General features: G+C 41.1%; 1 protein-coding gene across 2 annotated transcripts in view; it reads left to right on the top strand.

The window, feature by feature from the left end:
• The window catches only part of LOC126253048 (cationic amino acid transporter 2), a 512,658-nt gene that overhangs the window by 407,141 nt on the left and 90,400 nt on the right, over positions 1 to 15,117 (top strand). For both annotated transcript variants that reach the window (XM_049954123.1, XM_049954125.1), the window contains one exon: positions 1,011 to 1,166. In XM_049954123.1, coding sequence (XP_049810080.1) covers positions 1,011 to 1,166 — 156 coding nt within the window. The remainder of the gene's footprint in view (positions 1 to 1,010; positions 1,167 to 15,117) is intronic.

The raw sequence follows: 15,117 nt of genomic DNA, 5'->3' as shown, positions 1-15,117 counted from the left end.
GAGGGAAGGAGAGGGAAAGACGAAAGGATGTGGGTTTTAAGGGAGAGGGTAAGGAGTCATTCCAATCCCGGGAGCGGAAAGACTTACCTTAGGTGGAAAAAGGACGGGTATACACTCGTACACACACACATATCCATCCACACATATACAGACTCAAATTTCTGTATATGCTATAAGATTATCAGATTGTATTTGTAAAAAACTGACTCGTTCCACGTCCTTGTGTATCCAACACAGTTGGCTCTATGGAATGCAAAATAAATCAAAGCAAATCAAATTAAATCAACCCCCACCACACACATCTATATCCCTCAGTCCACCTGTAAAACTGAGTCAGCAGACATTAATATCACACATTTTACATCTTGACACATGAATTCCTTGTGAAAGCAGAAAACCATGTTCATATATTGAAATGTGACAGTCTTGTAGATACCTCCTTTCATTACTACCCACTACTCTAAGTCCTTGTGAATATCGTTACCTGGATTTGTATTGTAGATGCATCAAGGAGGAATAACGGTCTCAGACATGCAGTTTCTTTGAACTGTGACAACCTGCAAGCGGCACTTCTTTCAACAGTTTCTGGTGAAAGGTTTAGGCAACACACAATTTTCTGTAACTCGTCTGTTGGTGGGTTACAACATGCGGCTTTTAAATATACCATTTGATAACAAGCAAAACCAGTCAAATATTTGGTTAAGAAAAAGTCTTTCTTATTACCTGAGGAAAAGTAAATTTGGTCATAAGTGTAAATCATCTACAAATGTAGCCTTACCTTAGTCAAGATGTTTGGTTAAGAAAATAGCCTTTCTTATTACCTGTGGTCTTTTGTAAAAGTAAATGTGGTCATAAGTGTGAATCACCTGGAAATGTAGCCTTATTGTAAAATGTCAAAGTGGATCATTGAAAATCTTCACAGTACCAATCAAATTACAGTTATAACAATGGTGTTGTGTTCAGCAATTGATTAACTTTTTCTTTTCATCTTTCATCTTTATTGTTCATAGGGACAGCATCAGTCGCTCGTGGACTTAGCAGTTATGTGGACACGCTTGTCAATGGAACAATGGAAAGAACAATGAAGGAAGTCATGCCTATGAAAATAAACTTCTTATCATCATACCCAGACTTTTTATCATTAGGAATGATTCTAGTTTTAACTGGTAAGTTGTATACTTATTTTATTTTTAAATTGTAGAGTGAACCAAATAAATTCAACTCTCCTTCCTTCTCTTCCTTCCCCCCCCCCCCCTTCCCCTCTCCCCCCCTCTAAAGAATGACTGGAGGTATAAAGCGTCATTCAACAAAATTAATAGTTTTATTTTCTTCCCCATTTTTCAATTATTTTGAGTTTTTGATATAGCTTACATAACAATCCTTTTTTTTGTAAAGTGGTACTATTGAGAGGTATAAAACATTTTGTTCCTAATGTCTGGGGGCTGCTGCTTTCTCATATATACCAGGCAGCAGTTACAATCATACTTTTTATTATATAAAGCCATAGGTTGTAATTCCATTAATAAAAAAACTGTGTAAGACACACACTTTTTAAACAGATTTCATCTAATACAAACAATGGAAAATCATGTCTAATAAATATATACAAAATAAAGAAGAAATGTTCATACATATCATGAAACTAACAGATCAACTTCTCCTTGCACTGACAAGTGTGCGTTATTTGTAGTTGTAAATTGTTAAAATACTGTTATGTCTTTTATCATCATGCACGATACTGGTCACTGCCAATATTTTCTTGTGAGTTACAGCTTTTGCTGCATTTGAAAATCGCACAAATAAGCAGCATACATTGTTCTTCACTCTGAAGAAAATGGATCAAGATGTGTTTTTATTCTGAGTAGTGCAGTTGTTATCTTTATTCACTGACTTTAAATAGGCTGTTTTGGTCCTGTGCAGTAATGATCTAGCTACATGTCATAAAAATCCTAAATAAATCATTTAAAAAATATGCGGGCATGCTGAAAAGTAAAGCCTCAGAAGTTTGTATGTGAAAAATCTTGAAGCTTTTTAACGAAAAATAAACATTATTAACATTCTGTATCTTTATTGTTCATGTCTACATATTTGCAGCCTTCTACTGCTAGAGGGCACAGAATTGTATTATGTTGTTGCATGAGAAACAGTATGCTGTAATTGAGTTTTGAATTTGAAGAGTTCGTCCACACAGGGAGTACCCTCTCCTTCAGCATGACAATGCCAGACCACACTCAAGCTCTGCGACATCTTCAATAATGGTTCACTATCATCACTTCATATAGTCCCATTCTGGCCATATTCAATTTCATTTGTTTCCAAAACTTAAAGAACACCTTTGAAGACTTCATTTTGATAGTGATGAAGCGGTAAAAGCAGAGGTGAAGTTGTGGCTCTGTCAACAAAGTTAAACTTTCTACAGTGACGGTATTGACAAACGGGTCCCTTGTTGGTAGTAGTGTGTTCATTATCAGGGTAACTATGCTGAAAAATAAATATGTGGTCATGAAGAATAAAACTGTAGAATGTTAATAACATTTGTTTTATTTAAAAATCCTTCTGGATTTTCACACAAAGAATTTGAGATATTACTTTTCAGCATGCTCTTGTAGTTGCTCCTCAAACCAAACCTAATGTCTGGAAAATCTTATTGGTCATGCTTTTGCCAAGCAGAAAGAAATTGTGAAACACGAATGTTACACAATTTCCTATCAACAGCACTCACATCATTTTGCGATATCCATTAGTACAAGGATCAACTTTAAAGTTTTGCATATTACCACTGGACTGTGCTATAGATATGTGACACTATTATTGTTTTAAAATTTGTTCTTGTTAAAACAGCGGCAGCTCATAAATTGTTCTAGTAGTTTATCAGGGTCACCACAAGATCTGGAAATCAGGGAATTTTAAGCATATCAGGGAAATCAGTGAAATTAAAGAAAAAAGAAAAGAAACTAGAAAAAATACCTTTTTTGTCTCAGTAGATGAAATGTTTGTTTACTGAGATGTCATGCGTCATCACTGGGAGGGCACAGCTGAATACATGCACCATTTCCCTACTCCCTCATTCTTACTGCTTCTCCCCTTCCTACCACTCCCCTCAGCTTGCGGTCATTGCTGCCACCACTTCTTGCTACTAGTCTAGTAGCTGCTGATGAGAGGCAGGGAGGCAGGATCTGATTCTCAGAGATAGTATGCATGAGTTGTTTCTGAGTGACTGCGCGAATGTGTGAATGTGTGTATGTGTGTATGCTCTTGTTTTCTGACAAAGGCTATGGCCGAAAATTTAGTTGTGAGAGAGTGATTGTCATTTCTACATGCCTGTCTGCCACTTGGCAATCATGTTTACAGTGAGTTGCTACCTATCCTCATTATTACAGTGAAACCTCTATATAACGTTTTTCAAGGGACCACAAATTCTGAACACTGTATAGAGGAAAACACTATAAAGAGGAAGGCTTCCAAATAATAATTATAGGTCATTACTGAAGATCAGGATACCACTAATCAGCTTTGACAAATGGTGCCATAGATGACATTTCAAATTTTCACAACATATGATATTCATTGCAAATGATCAATGTATCAACTGATTAGTTTTTTAATTAAAACATGGGGCTTGATAGGTGGATGGGTGAAAGTAAATGGATCAGGTTGTATGGTAAAAGTTATAACAGATTCTTAAGATTGACATCATTGTCCAAAGCTGACAGGTGGTATCCCATTCTTCAGTTGACCCAATTATAGAATATGACCCAATTATAGAATATGACCCAAATTTTGTTTATGATATACTGAACATATTACATAAAAACACAGTAAATGGCACAGATTAACAAAGAATTAGTTACAAAAAAATTACTTCAATAATTAAATTATGAAATGGAACTTAAATTTGCACAAAAATCTAGGAGCCTATGCAATCTGAAAATAACATACCTATGATTTTTTTAAATATTGAAGCAAGCTTGCTTGTTTTCTATTTCTCCTAGACTCTATGTCAACCATTTCTTGCTCCAAATGAGCAAGTTTAACTACTGTTCTGTCCTCAAGCCTATGGGCCATCATGTATCTCCCAAATGTTTCAAAGGCTTCAGCTGCCTTAGTTTATGAGGGCACAGGGTCATCTTCCTTGTCACTGTCACTACCACTGTTATTCTCCAAGCTTCTCTCTGCAGTCAGCTCCTCAATACTTTGTGGCTGTGGATGACAACGTGGCAACTACAGGAGTACAAAGTCCTCAAAAGTGACAGAATCACTGCCTATTAATTCGTGAAACTCTTGCGAATCACTTGCAACTTCTTCCACAGGAGCTGCCATCTCATTCTCACAGAATCCTTCTTTTGTGAAACAGTTTTTAATAGTTTCAGCACTGACTTCCCTCCACAAGTACATAATTAAATTTATTGCCTGTAAAATATTCAGCTTCAGTTGTGAGTTTTTCTGGCTTCCCAGTTTTCTTTGGTTCATCAAATTCAAGGCCTTTTTTTTTACAAGGGCTGTCCTATATTTAACCTTAAGGGCATATATTATGCCCAAGTCCAAAGGTTGCAGACAGCTGGTGCAGTTAGGTGGCAGGAAAATTACTTTCACATTTCTCAGAAAGGGTACATCTGGTGGATGTGCCACACATCTATCCACAAACAGCAGCACTTTTCTTGCAGCACTCCCCATTTTGGTGTCAAATTCTCTGAGAAAACGTAAAAATATTTCACTCGTCATCCATGCCTTGGCATTGTTTGTATATTTGCACGGAAACGTGGAAATGTTTTTGGAGCACCTCAGATTTTTTGGCTTCCCGATAACCAAAGGTTTCAGTTTTTCACTGCCATCGGTGTTTGTACTCAACAAAACGGTAAGACTTTCCTTGCTCTTCTTACCGCCGTGGCAATTTTCCCCACGAAAAGTAAATGTCTTATCCGTCATTAAATTGAAAAACATGCCGGTTTCGTCAGCATTATAAATGTGACGGAGTTTGTAGCCCTGTATCAGATTAGGGAGAGTCTGCATCCACTGAGCTACAGTTGGTTCGTCCACACTTTTACTTTCCCCACATTTCGATTTTTACACAACACCATGACGCTGTCGAAATTTATCAATCCATCCATTGGACGCCTTAAAATTGTCCATTCCTAACTGCAGTGATATTTGAAGTGCCTTCTCCTTCAAAATAGTTCCGTTTATAGGAATGTTTGCAGCACATGCTTGCTGAAACCATTTTAATAAAACTTTCTCCATTTCGTCGTAAGTCAATGGTTTCAAATGCATACGTTTCGAATTTCCACAATTCTCAAACCCTTCCATTATCGATGATCTGTTTTTCATAATAGTGTTGAGTGTTGAAGGGGCCAGTTCCAATTGCTTCACTAGCTCCACGTGACTCACGCCAGGAGATGCCTCCACTTTTTTAATAATAGAAACCTTCTCTTCCAGAGAAATGTTCTTCTGCTTTTCACTCATGTCCACTGATGAAAGCTTTAAAAAAACGTTATATCGAAGACACACACTTACTAGGCACACAAACTGTTTGCTGCTCAGCTCACACAACACACTATGAAGTACGAATACAAAGCATCGACTGAAATGGTGCCAAAAAGATAGCAAGCAGAATGTGTGTCACATGTCACGTGACCGGGTTCTGCCACTGACATATGAAACACGCTGAGTGTGGGCTTTCCAAGCCGGTGCAAACTGTGAATCCACAGAACGGAAAACGATGCGTCTACATCCAGTCACTTAAACGTTATAAAGAGGTACATAATTGACCTGGGTTCCAAAAATATGAGCGTTACATGGAGGAAACTGTAATACAAAGGAAACGCAGTAAAGAGAAATATTTAACATTGTTTATATGGGCTTTTAGTCGGGACCGAAAAAAACGGACGTAACATAGAGGAAAACATTATATGGAGGAACGTTATAAAAAGGTTTCACTGTATTGCTTCTCAAAGTATTTGTGCAAGTTATCTGTTGTGTGGATTGATCAGCACATTCTCATTTCATCAGCATGCTGTCTGTGGCTCATGAATAGCTGGCCACACGAGTGGACTTCCACGACAGGCCAAAACTGCAGGCCATTTCTGTGGGTACCTCTAACAGATTGGGCCTGCCAATCTGAAGCCCATCATCTCCAACTAATGTGCAAGCCCTGCTCATCAGATTTAGTATCAACGATCTGCCTGCAGTCTGGGTCCGTTCGTGTGTGGCATAATGTGACAGATTTAATTGTGGCAGTCGCTGCCAGTTGGTGCACTATGTATTCATATATTTCTCACAAACAAGATCAAACAATACCTGTAAAATAATAGATATAATACAGTGAATAACAACTGACAATAACAAGCATAGTAGAACCAACATTTTGTTGGTGGTTACCTGTAGTGGTGGTTTACAGAACTCTTCCCTGCATTATAAACTTCTTTCAAGAGGCCTGCTTTCTTCTGAGGTTATTTCTGAAATCAGTGAAGGTATTTTAAATCTGTCTTGCAACCCCAAGGTAATGTGTATTTTTGTCACAAATGTGTTTTGATTTATTGAAATAAAATAACAACAGTGGTCTTAATGAAACACACATGCTATCTGCCTTGCTTTGTCCACCTAAAACTGGTTCATTACAAAAGATGTTGATGTTAGTACTTAAGATTTTTTGCTCACATGGGGGAGAAATACACGATGGGGCCCCAGCCTTTGCAGCATCTTCTCCCTTCCGTGCTGCAGGTCTATCCCCTCACTATTCTTTTTCCCCTCCCTTGGGGACCATGTCTGGGGTGTTTTTGTTCCTTTTTCCTTTCTTTATTCATCTTCTCCTGTCCCTCCTCTGCTTTAATATTTGAGGCTCCACTTTCTTCTTCTTTCTCCCTTTGCACTCCTGAAGGGAAGCCCATGAGTCTGATGCATAACAGATGACTCTGTAATGCACAGTTCCCAGCCCCAGGTCAACAGATAGGGTTTGCACATGCCCCCTGGTACAGAACAGGCCCAGGGAGGGGAGACTGCCTGAGTTTCTACCTTCCCAAATTGCTGATTGGCCCCTCTGTATGAACAATCACCTAAGGTGGATGCATCCCATTGTGAAGGGGCCCCCCAGTTGGAAGGTGCATGCCATTGGAGATGCTGACAATCATGGGAGCATTTTCTTGCAATGAGCCAATCATCTTCATTATCTATGTCTAAAAAAATGTCAATGAAATGATGCTAATGATTCAAAGACTGTTCCAGCTACACCATGGTTCCTCATGGTTTCATGTACTGAAGACGGTCAATCCTTCACAACGGCAAATCTATTTATTATTCGGAAAGTTATTGATGCAATTGCCAGCCCTATGAAATCTTGCTCTCATTTACAGAATGACACTTTGCTTTTGGAGACTACTTCTGATTCTCAAGCACACCAACTGCTTGCCACTTTGCTTCTCCATGGCTATCCTGTTCATTTAGAGACCATAGAACTCTTGTTATTTACACTAGGCTGCTCTATGGTCTGAATGAGGCCAAAATCCAAACATAGCTCTCTGATTAGAGTGTCACTGCCGTCCATTGGGTGATGAAAAAGGTAAATGCCTCCTTAATGCCAACACACAATCTTTTTCTGACCTTTGATAGACTGGTGCATACATTCAAGATCAAAGCAGGCTATGAACTTACCATGGTCTGACTGTACATTCCTAGCCTGATGCTCTGCTACTAGTGTCATTGTTTCAACCACACTAGAATATCTTGTTCACACCCGACCAAATGTGTAACCTGGGGTAGGGATGCGCACAAGGGTGATTGTCTGCCACCTCCTTCCAGTTTTATCAACTGCAATGGAGACCATGTCGCCTCTCAAGTTTGTCCCATGTATCTCAATGAGTGGGCTGTGCAGGAGATCTGGATACAGAAAAAGTTCCTTACATGGTGGCTCACAAGTTATTGGCTAGTCGCAAACCTTGTGCTCTACTGTCTTGCACTTATAGTACTATTCTTGCTAAGTCTTGCTGCGTGAAGGATATGGCCACACATACATGCGACCTCAAATTCAGCTCTGAGGTTGTGAAATCACCCAGTGTCACAGTACCATCACAGTCCCCTTGTCCAGCTGTGCAACAAACCATCAAACTCGCCTCATGGGTGAAGTCACTACCTACACAACCGACAGGCCGGAAAGGACAGAAAGAGTACTCCCATGAAGACTTCCTACGTCCCTCCAGCCAACCAACACCTCAGTCTTCCTTTGCTGACTGGAAAGATTCGAAGAAGTTCAACAAAGGAAAACTTTCTTCTTCACAAATTCAAAGGTCCTTTTCTACAGTATTGCCTTGTGATACCTTTGCTCGGTCAGCCTCTGTGTCTCTGGTGCACACCACCAACCGTTTTTCTGCATTGGACTCTGCAGGCTGACAGCAGAAGAAAGCTGATGCTTCTGTGGACCTCATGGAGCAGGATCCCCCTGCCTCTGTGCCCTGTAGCAGCAAGCCTTCACAGGCTGGCACTCAGCAGCTGCTGATGTGACACCCCTTCATTTTTTCATCATCATGACTCTCCTCCAGTGGAATGTTTATGGCCTTTGATCCAACAGAGGATTTAGGCTGCTTTTATAATTGCAGTGTCCACTTGTACTCTGCCTTCTGGAAACAAAATTGCTTCCTCATGACCACTTTGAGCTTTAGCATTTCTTGCTGGTCCATTTTGACCTTCCACCCGAGGTCGCCATTCCACTTCATGGGGGAGTCATGTTACTCATACATGATGACATTCATAGTAAACCTGTCTCCCTGACTGCCCATCTTCAAGTTGTTGCAGTTCGCCTTTTCCCCCCTCACTTGACTTTTTCCCTTTGTACCATTTACATACCTCCATCATTAAATGTCACAAGGGCTGACTTCCTCCAGCTTATTGGGCAGCTACAGCACCCGATTCTGCTGCTCAGTTACTTTCATGTTCACCACCCCTTTTGGGGTGCTCCCAGAATCTGCCTGAGAGGTGCCTTCTGGGCTGACCTTCTTAATCAACTTAACTTTTTCTGCCTCAACACAGGTGCACCCACATCCATTCAGACTACTCGCACACCTATTCCCATGTGGACCTATCCTTCTGCACTGTCTGCCTTCCCCATCATCACGAGTGGTTCATTCTTTCTGACACATACTTCAGTGACCATTTCCCATGTGCTATCCATTTGCTGAATCATACCATACATCCATGTACTCCCAAATGGCAACTACCTGAGGCTGATTGAAGGCTTCACTCCTCCTTGGCAACTTTCGACAAACATGATTTCCCCAGTTGTGATGATCAGGTGAATATCTTATAAACATTATCCTTACCGCCACAGAATTTTCTATTCCTCCCACTTCCTATTTACCATGCTGTGTCCCGGTCTGTTGGTGGACTGCGGTGTGCCACGAAAGAATTCGCATGCAGAGATGTGCTCTCCGCATTTTTAATCATCATCCTTATGATGCCAAACTGCATTCATTATAAACATATGTGTGCAAAGTGTCATTGTATTCTTTGGGATTACAAAAAAGCTAGCTGGATTTCATTCACTAATTCTTTTAACAGTCCACCCTCTCTTCTGTCGTGTGGGCTAACCTATGATGGCTCTCTGGGACCAAGATCCATTTCCCAGTTTCCAGCCTGACAGTAGCAGATGATGTCATCATTGATCCTATTGCTATCTCCAACACCTTGGGCTGCCATTTAGCAGAAATTTTGAGCTCCTCCCACTATCACCCTGCCTTCCTATATTGGAAATGAGTGGAGGTGGCTCGGGCAATCCCTTCTCTTCTCAGAATTGTGAGTTTTACAATGGCTCCTTAACTGTGAGGGAGCTAGACCATGCTCTCTCTTCATCCCAATCCTTTGCACCAGGGCCAGATGCTGTTAACATTCAGATGTTGCACCACCTTCCTCTTGCGGGCAAGCACTTTCTCCTTAATTCGTACATCCACATCTGGCCAGAGGGCATGTTTTCCAGACACTGGCATGAAGCCACTGTCACACCTAGCTACCACCCTCTCTCTTTCACCAGCTGTATTTGCATGGTGATGGAATGTGTGGCTCATGCCCATCTGCTAAGTTTGCTCAAGTCTCGCAATTTACTAACCACTGCACAGTGTGGTTTTTGAGCATGCCGTTCTGCAGTTGACCATCTTGTCACTTTGTCTACCCATGTCTTGAATGGTTTTCTGCCAAAATCCCAAACTGTGGCCATGTTTTTAAATTTGGAGAAAGTCTAAGATACCTGCTGGAGGGCTGGTATCCTCCGTACTCTCTGCACGTGGGGCTTCTGTGTCTGCCTTATCAGACACCTTTGATTGTCTTCACTTATGGAACATTAACAATAGCTTCCATTTTTCCACTGGCAAAGTCGTTTGTATGAATTCTTGATGGTACAATTGGTTTCTCCCACCATCTTTACATCCTGGACCTGTTGTTCTTCCATTCGTTGAAATTACAAAATTAGTGGGGCTTCTGCTTGATAGGAAACTCTTGGTCCTTCCATGTGTCTTAACTGGCACCCTGCTGTACACTGTCCCTCAATGTCCTACATATCCTCAATGGTACTTCCTGGGGTGCAGATCAAACCACCCTCCTCCATTTGTACTGGGTTCTTGTCCATTCAAAACTAGACTATGGGTGCTTTGTTTATGCATCTGCATGTCCATCCCTCTTAAGTCATTACAATACTATCCACCTTCGTGGCATCAGTTTGGCCATTGGAACCTTTTACACTAGCCTGTTTGAGAGTCTGTATGCAGAAGCTGCCGAACTACTGCTGTCATATTGCCATGACCTTCAACTCAGCAGATAAGTTTGTCTGCCATGCGTGGCCACCCATCCTTTGACTGCCAGTATGGGGTGTCCCCCTCTTCTCTGTTATGTCCTGGGGTCCACTTTCACCTCGGGCCTGCAACTTTCCCTGTGGGTGTGAACCCTTCACCACCTTTGCTTTGTGCAGCAGCATGTGTTCACCTTAGCCTTCATTTGCATCACTCTATAGTCTTCAGTTTCACAACCTTTGCCTGAAATTTCACGATAGCACCTTTGTGTACACTGATGGCTCTTGGACAGACTGTGGTGTCGGGTGTGCCTTTGTCATTGGTATCCGCTTCCAGCTTGCTGCTCAGTATTTACAGCAGAGCGCCCTCCCCCAAGGTCAAATAACATAAGTTGTTGTTCCAGAAAATGTTGCTGTTGTGTGCAACACCATGAAAGGGGGACGACACTTTACTTACAATGAGGCAGAGGTTTCATTAGGCACGTCACAGAGTGCATTATGTCAGACTTTGCCTTGAGACTTAGCTGTGGAAAAGATCTGTTCTTGATGGATTCCACAGAAATTGTCCAAAGCTCAAACCAGGGACATTCACTTAGTGCAAAGAACTGCTCAAAAGATTCTACTGAGTAAATGCAAAATCTGTGTACATTGTAACAGGAGCCCAAACTTGACTTTGAGTCGGAAATGAAGAAGCAAGCAGTTGTTGACTGTTTGAAGATGAACCAAAACCAACAACATGGTCCGTTCCTGAAGAATTTTGTAAAAATGATCTCTTGTTTCTTTAATGACAATAGGCATGTTGTGACCATTGCTTTAGAGCAGTGGTCATCAAACTGCAGCTCATTTTTCCTCAGCTGCATTTTATAAAAGTATGCATCTAACAACCAGTAGCCAAATCAAAAAATGCCATCTAACAATGAGATGCTTAAGAGTGTAGTTTTCCTGCTTGCTAAGAAACAAAAATTCTTAGAGTAATACTTTAAGATGTTAAATTTTAATTTAATTTGGCCACGAACTAATTACAGTTGACCGCTTACCACAGGGACAAACGGGGTAAGCAGTGCAGCCACTGTGAGGATAGAGAATGTGAGATGGGGAATCAAACAATGGAAAATCCAGGATGGAATGTAACAATATTGTGAAAAGGAAAGTTGTTACTCACCATATAGTGGAGATGCTGAGTTGCAGATAGGCACAACATAATGACTGTCACAAATATAGCTTTTGGCCAGTAAGGCCTTCATCAAAATTGATGACAAACGCACACTCTCACATACACACACACACACTCATGCAAACTCAACTTACTCACTCACTCACTCACACACACACACACACACACACACACACACACACACACACACACACTGCAGTCTCAGGCAGCTGAGGCCACACTGTGCATGATGGGAGTGGCAACTCGGTGGCAGTAGGGGGAAGCTGGGGTGGGGAGGGGGAGGGATAGTAGGGTAGGGGTGGCGTACAGTGGTGTACTGTTGGGGAGTGCACAGGGATGAGGTGAAAAGAGGGTAAGTCAACTGTGTGCAGTCAGGAGGTTAGACAGATGGCAGCAGAGAGAGGAGGAGAGAGGGGAGGGGGTAGCAGAAAAGGAGAGAAGTAAAAAGACTTGGTGTGATGGAGGAGTGGGGGCTATTTAGTGCAGGAATGGGAACAGAGAAAGGGCTGGATGGGAGAGGACAGTGACTAACAATGGTTGAGGATAGAAGGCTTACGGGAAGATAGGATATACTGCAGGGAAAGTTCCCACAGGCACAATTCTGAAAAGCATTGGTCCTGCTGCTCACAGTGTGGCCTCAGCTGCCTGAGACAGCAGCCGTGTGTGCGAGTTGTGCGCACGTGTGCGTGCGCAGTCTAATTTTGAAAAAGGCCTTACTGGTCGAAAGCTATATTTGTGACCGTCTTTGTGCTGTGCCTATCTGCGACTTAGCATCTCTGCTATAGGAGATGGGGAATGTTTTACTGATTTTCTTCCAATACTGACGACTCAGGGGCTGCATGATTTGTATCAATCAGCTGCTATGGTATAAATTTCAAATGGAGGTGAATGCATGCTACTGCGACAGTTGTCTTCAGATGTGGTACTTATTGGTACAAAGGAATATTAAATTAATTAACATCATTTTAATACATTGCAGTGAATAGAAGAAAAATGGCATTCAAAACATTTAGTAAACATTTGTCAGTTTTCCCATCTTGTATAATGTATTAAGTACAGGGTGTGGCCGGGAACTTCCTTATTTTAAAAAGTCATAAAACAAAGTATTGGAGATACTAGGTTAACGTTCTTTTCTTTACATAGGAATAGATTTAAAGTTTTATTTCATTAGGTTCTGAAACAGGTATCTTTAAGGTGGCCTCTGTTCTGCTCAATCCATTTATAGAGTCGAAATTGGAAGTTTTGGTCCACTTGACCCAGCATGTCTCTTTCTGTGCGGGCAATGGCAGCGCAAGTACTGTTCTGCTGCTCCTGCAGGGTCCTCAGATGATTGGTGTGCACCAAGGATTTAAGATAACCTGATAAGAAAAAGTCACAGGGGGGCTAAATCTGATGAGCTTACTGGCCACTGAAGATCATCTCTCAAACAGGTCAGATGGTCGGGGGAAGTGTTCACCCAAGTGGTCATCCATTTCTTCAAGATCAGAAACAAAAAAAACTTCTCAATCATATGGACATAATGTTCAGAAGTGACCGTAACTGTGCTATCATTCTCTTTGAAAAACCATGGGCCAGTAATGCCAATTTTGGGTAACGCACACCAAACAGTCTTACATTCTGTAAGCAGTGGCTGCTCGTGAAGTACTCAAAAGTTCATGCCACTCCAGTATCACATCTTGTGTTTATTCACACATCCAGACAAATGAAAATGTGCCTCATTATTGAATAACATAAGGGCATCATAAGGCAGGTTTTTGCTAGAGATTTGAGTCGCAATTTTTTTTGGAAATCATATTCACTTGGATTAAGTGTGTGCACCACTACTAGTTTGTTTGGATGAAATTTAAAGTCACTGTGAAGAATTCATTGCAACGTGCAGTCATAAACTTAAAGATCAGTTCCATTTTGGTATGCAAATCGCTTGGAGGAATTCAAAAGCTACTTTCTTGATGTCTCGTGGTGTCCTGCGCATTCCTGTAGGTCCTGGCTCTTTTTCTGCATGTTACTAGTATCCATAAACGTATCCAACCACATAAAAATCAATTTACAATCAGAAACATGACCTGACAAGCATAGTATTAAACTGTTCCCTGAATGCACATGATGATCGAACTGCCATTGGAAAAGTAAGTTGCCAGGCGAACATGCACTCCTCTCACATCCACTGCACGATTGCTACTCAACTAACCTAAAAAAAAAGTTAGGTCCCATAGTTTTGAATGTGCTCAATCTTGCACAGCAATGTGTAGCAGAATCTGTGTGGTGCATATTTCAAATAAGGACATTGCCTTGTCACAGCCTGTGTCCAGCTTATCACACCATTACTATATCTGGTCTATTGGGGGCTCATAACATTCTAATTTATGTAGATTACCAATACTTATAATAATAATAATAATAATAATAATAATAAAGAATAGGCCTCCGGTATGTTCTGCCAGTCGTAAAAGGCGACGAAAAGAACAAACCACTAATAGGGCTAACCCCCCTTTTAGTGTGATTAGTTGGTTCAGGACAGAACTAAAGAAGCCTCGGACAAGCGCCGTCATGGTCGGGGACGACGCTTGAACCCTATGCCCGCCCACAATGGTAACGACACTGCTAGCCAACTGGAAAATGATTTAAATCCAAATAGAGGTGTTTTGCAGGCTATGCTTCCTGCAACCACTCTAGAAGGAAAACAAAGACAGAGGATGAGATGGTCAGATGAAGTTAATCGACACCTCATGTTCTGTTATTACCAAGCAACAAACCTAGGAACCAACACAACTGGATACAGATCACAAGTATACACAACATTTATTACCAGATACCCAGAATTAAAATTTTTAACAGAACAACGACTAGCTGATCAGATCCGTGTAATAATCAAAAATAACAGGATACCCCAGTCAGAATTAGAAAACATCAAACAAGAAGTACAACAAATACTGGAACAAAATAATGTGCAATCAGAAGAAGAAGAAGAAGAAAATACAGTAATGGACTCAAACATCCCAGAGCAAACAAACAAAGAACAACACGCACCAATTAAACAGTCAGAGGAAAACGAAATCTTAAGACAGCCACCAGAACAAGCACAAATGGAACACGAAGTGACACAGATGCTAGATATAGAAGAAAAATTTCAGCTAACATATATAGAATACAAAGACACAAATACAGACATTAGACCATTCTT

This window comes from Schistocerca nitens, chromosome 4 (genome assembly GCF_023898315.1).
Source record: "Schistocerca nitens isolate TAMUIC-IGC-003100 chromosome 4, iqSchNite1.1, whole genome shotgun sequence".
Taxonomy (NCBI): Eukaryota; Metazoa; Arthropoda; class Insecta; order Orthoptera; family Acrididae; genus Schistocerca; species Schistocerca nitens.
Note: the sequence above shows the minus strand (reverse complement) of the source record. Positions and strands in the feature narration are given on the sequence as shown.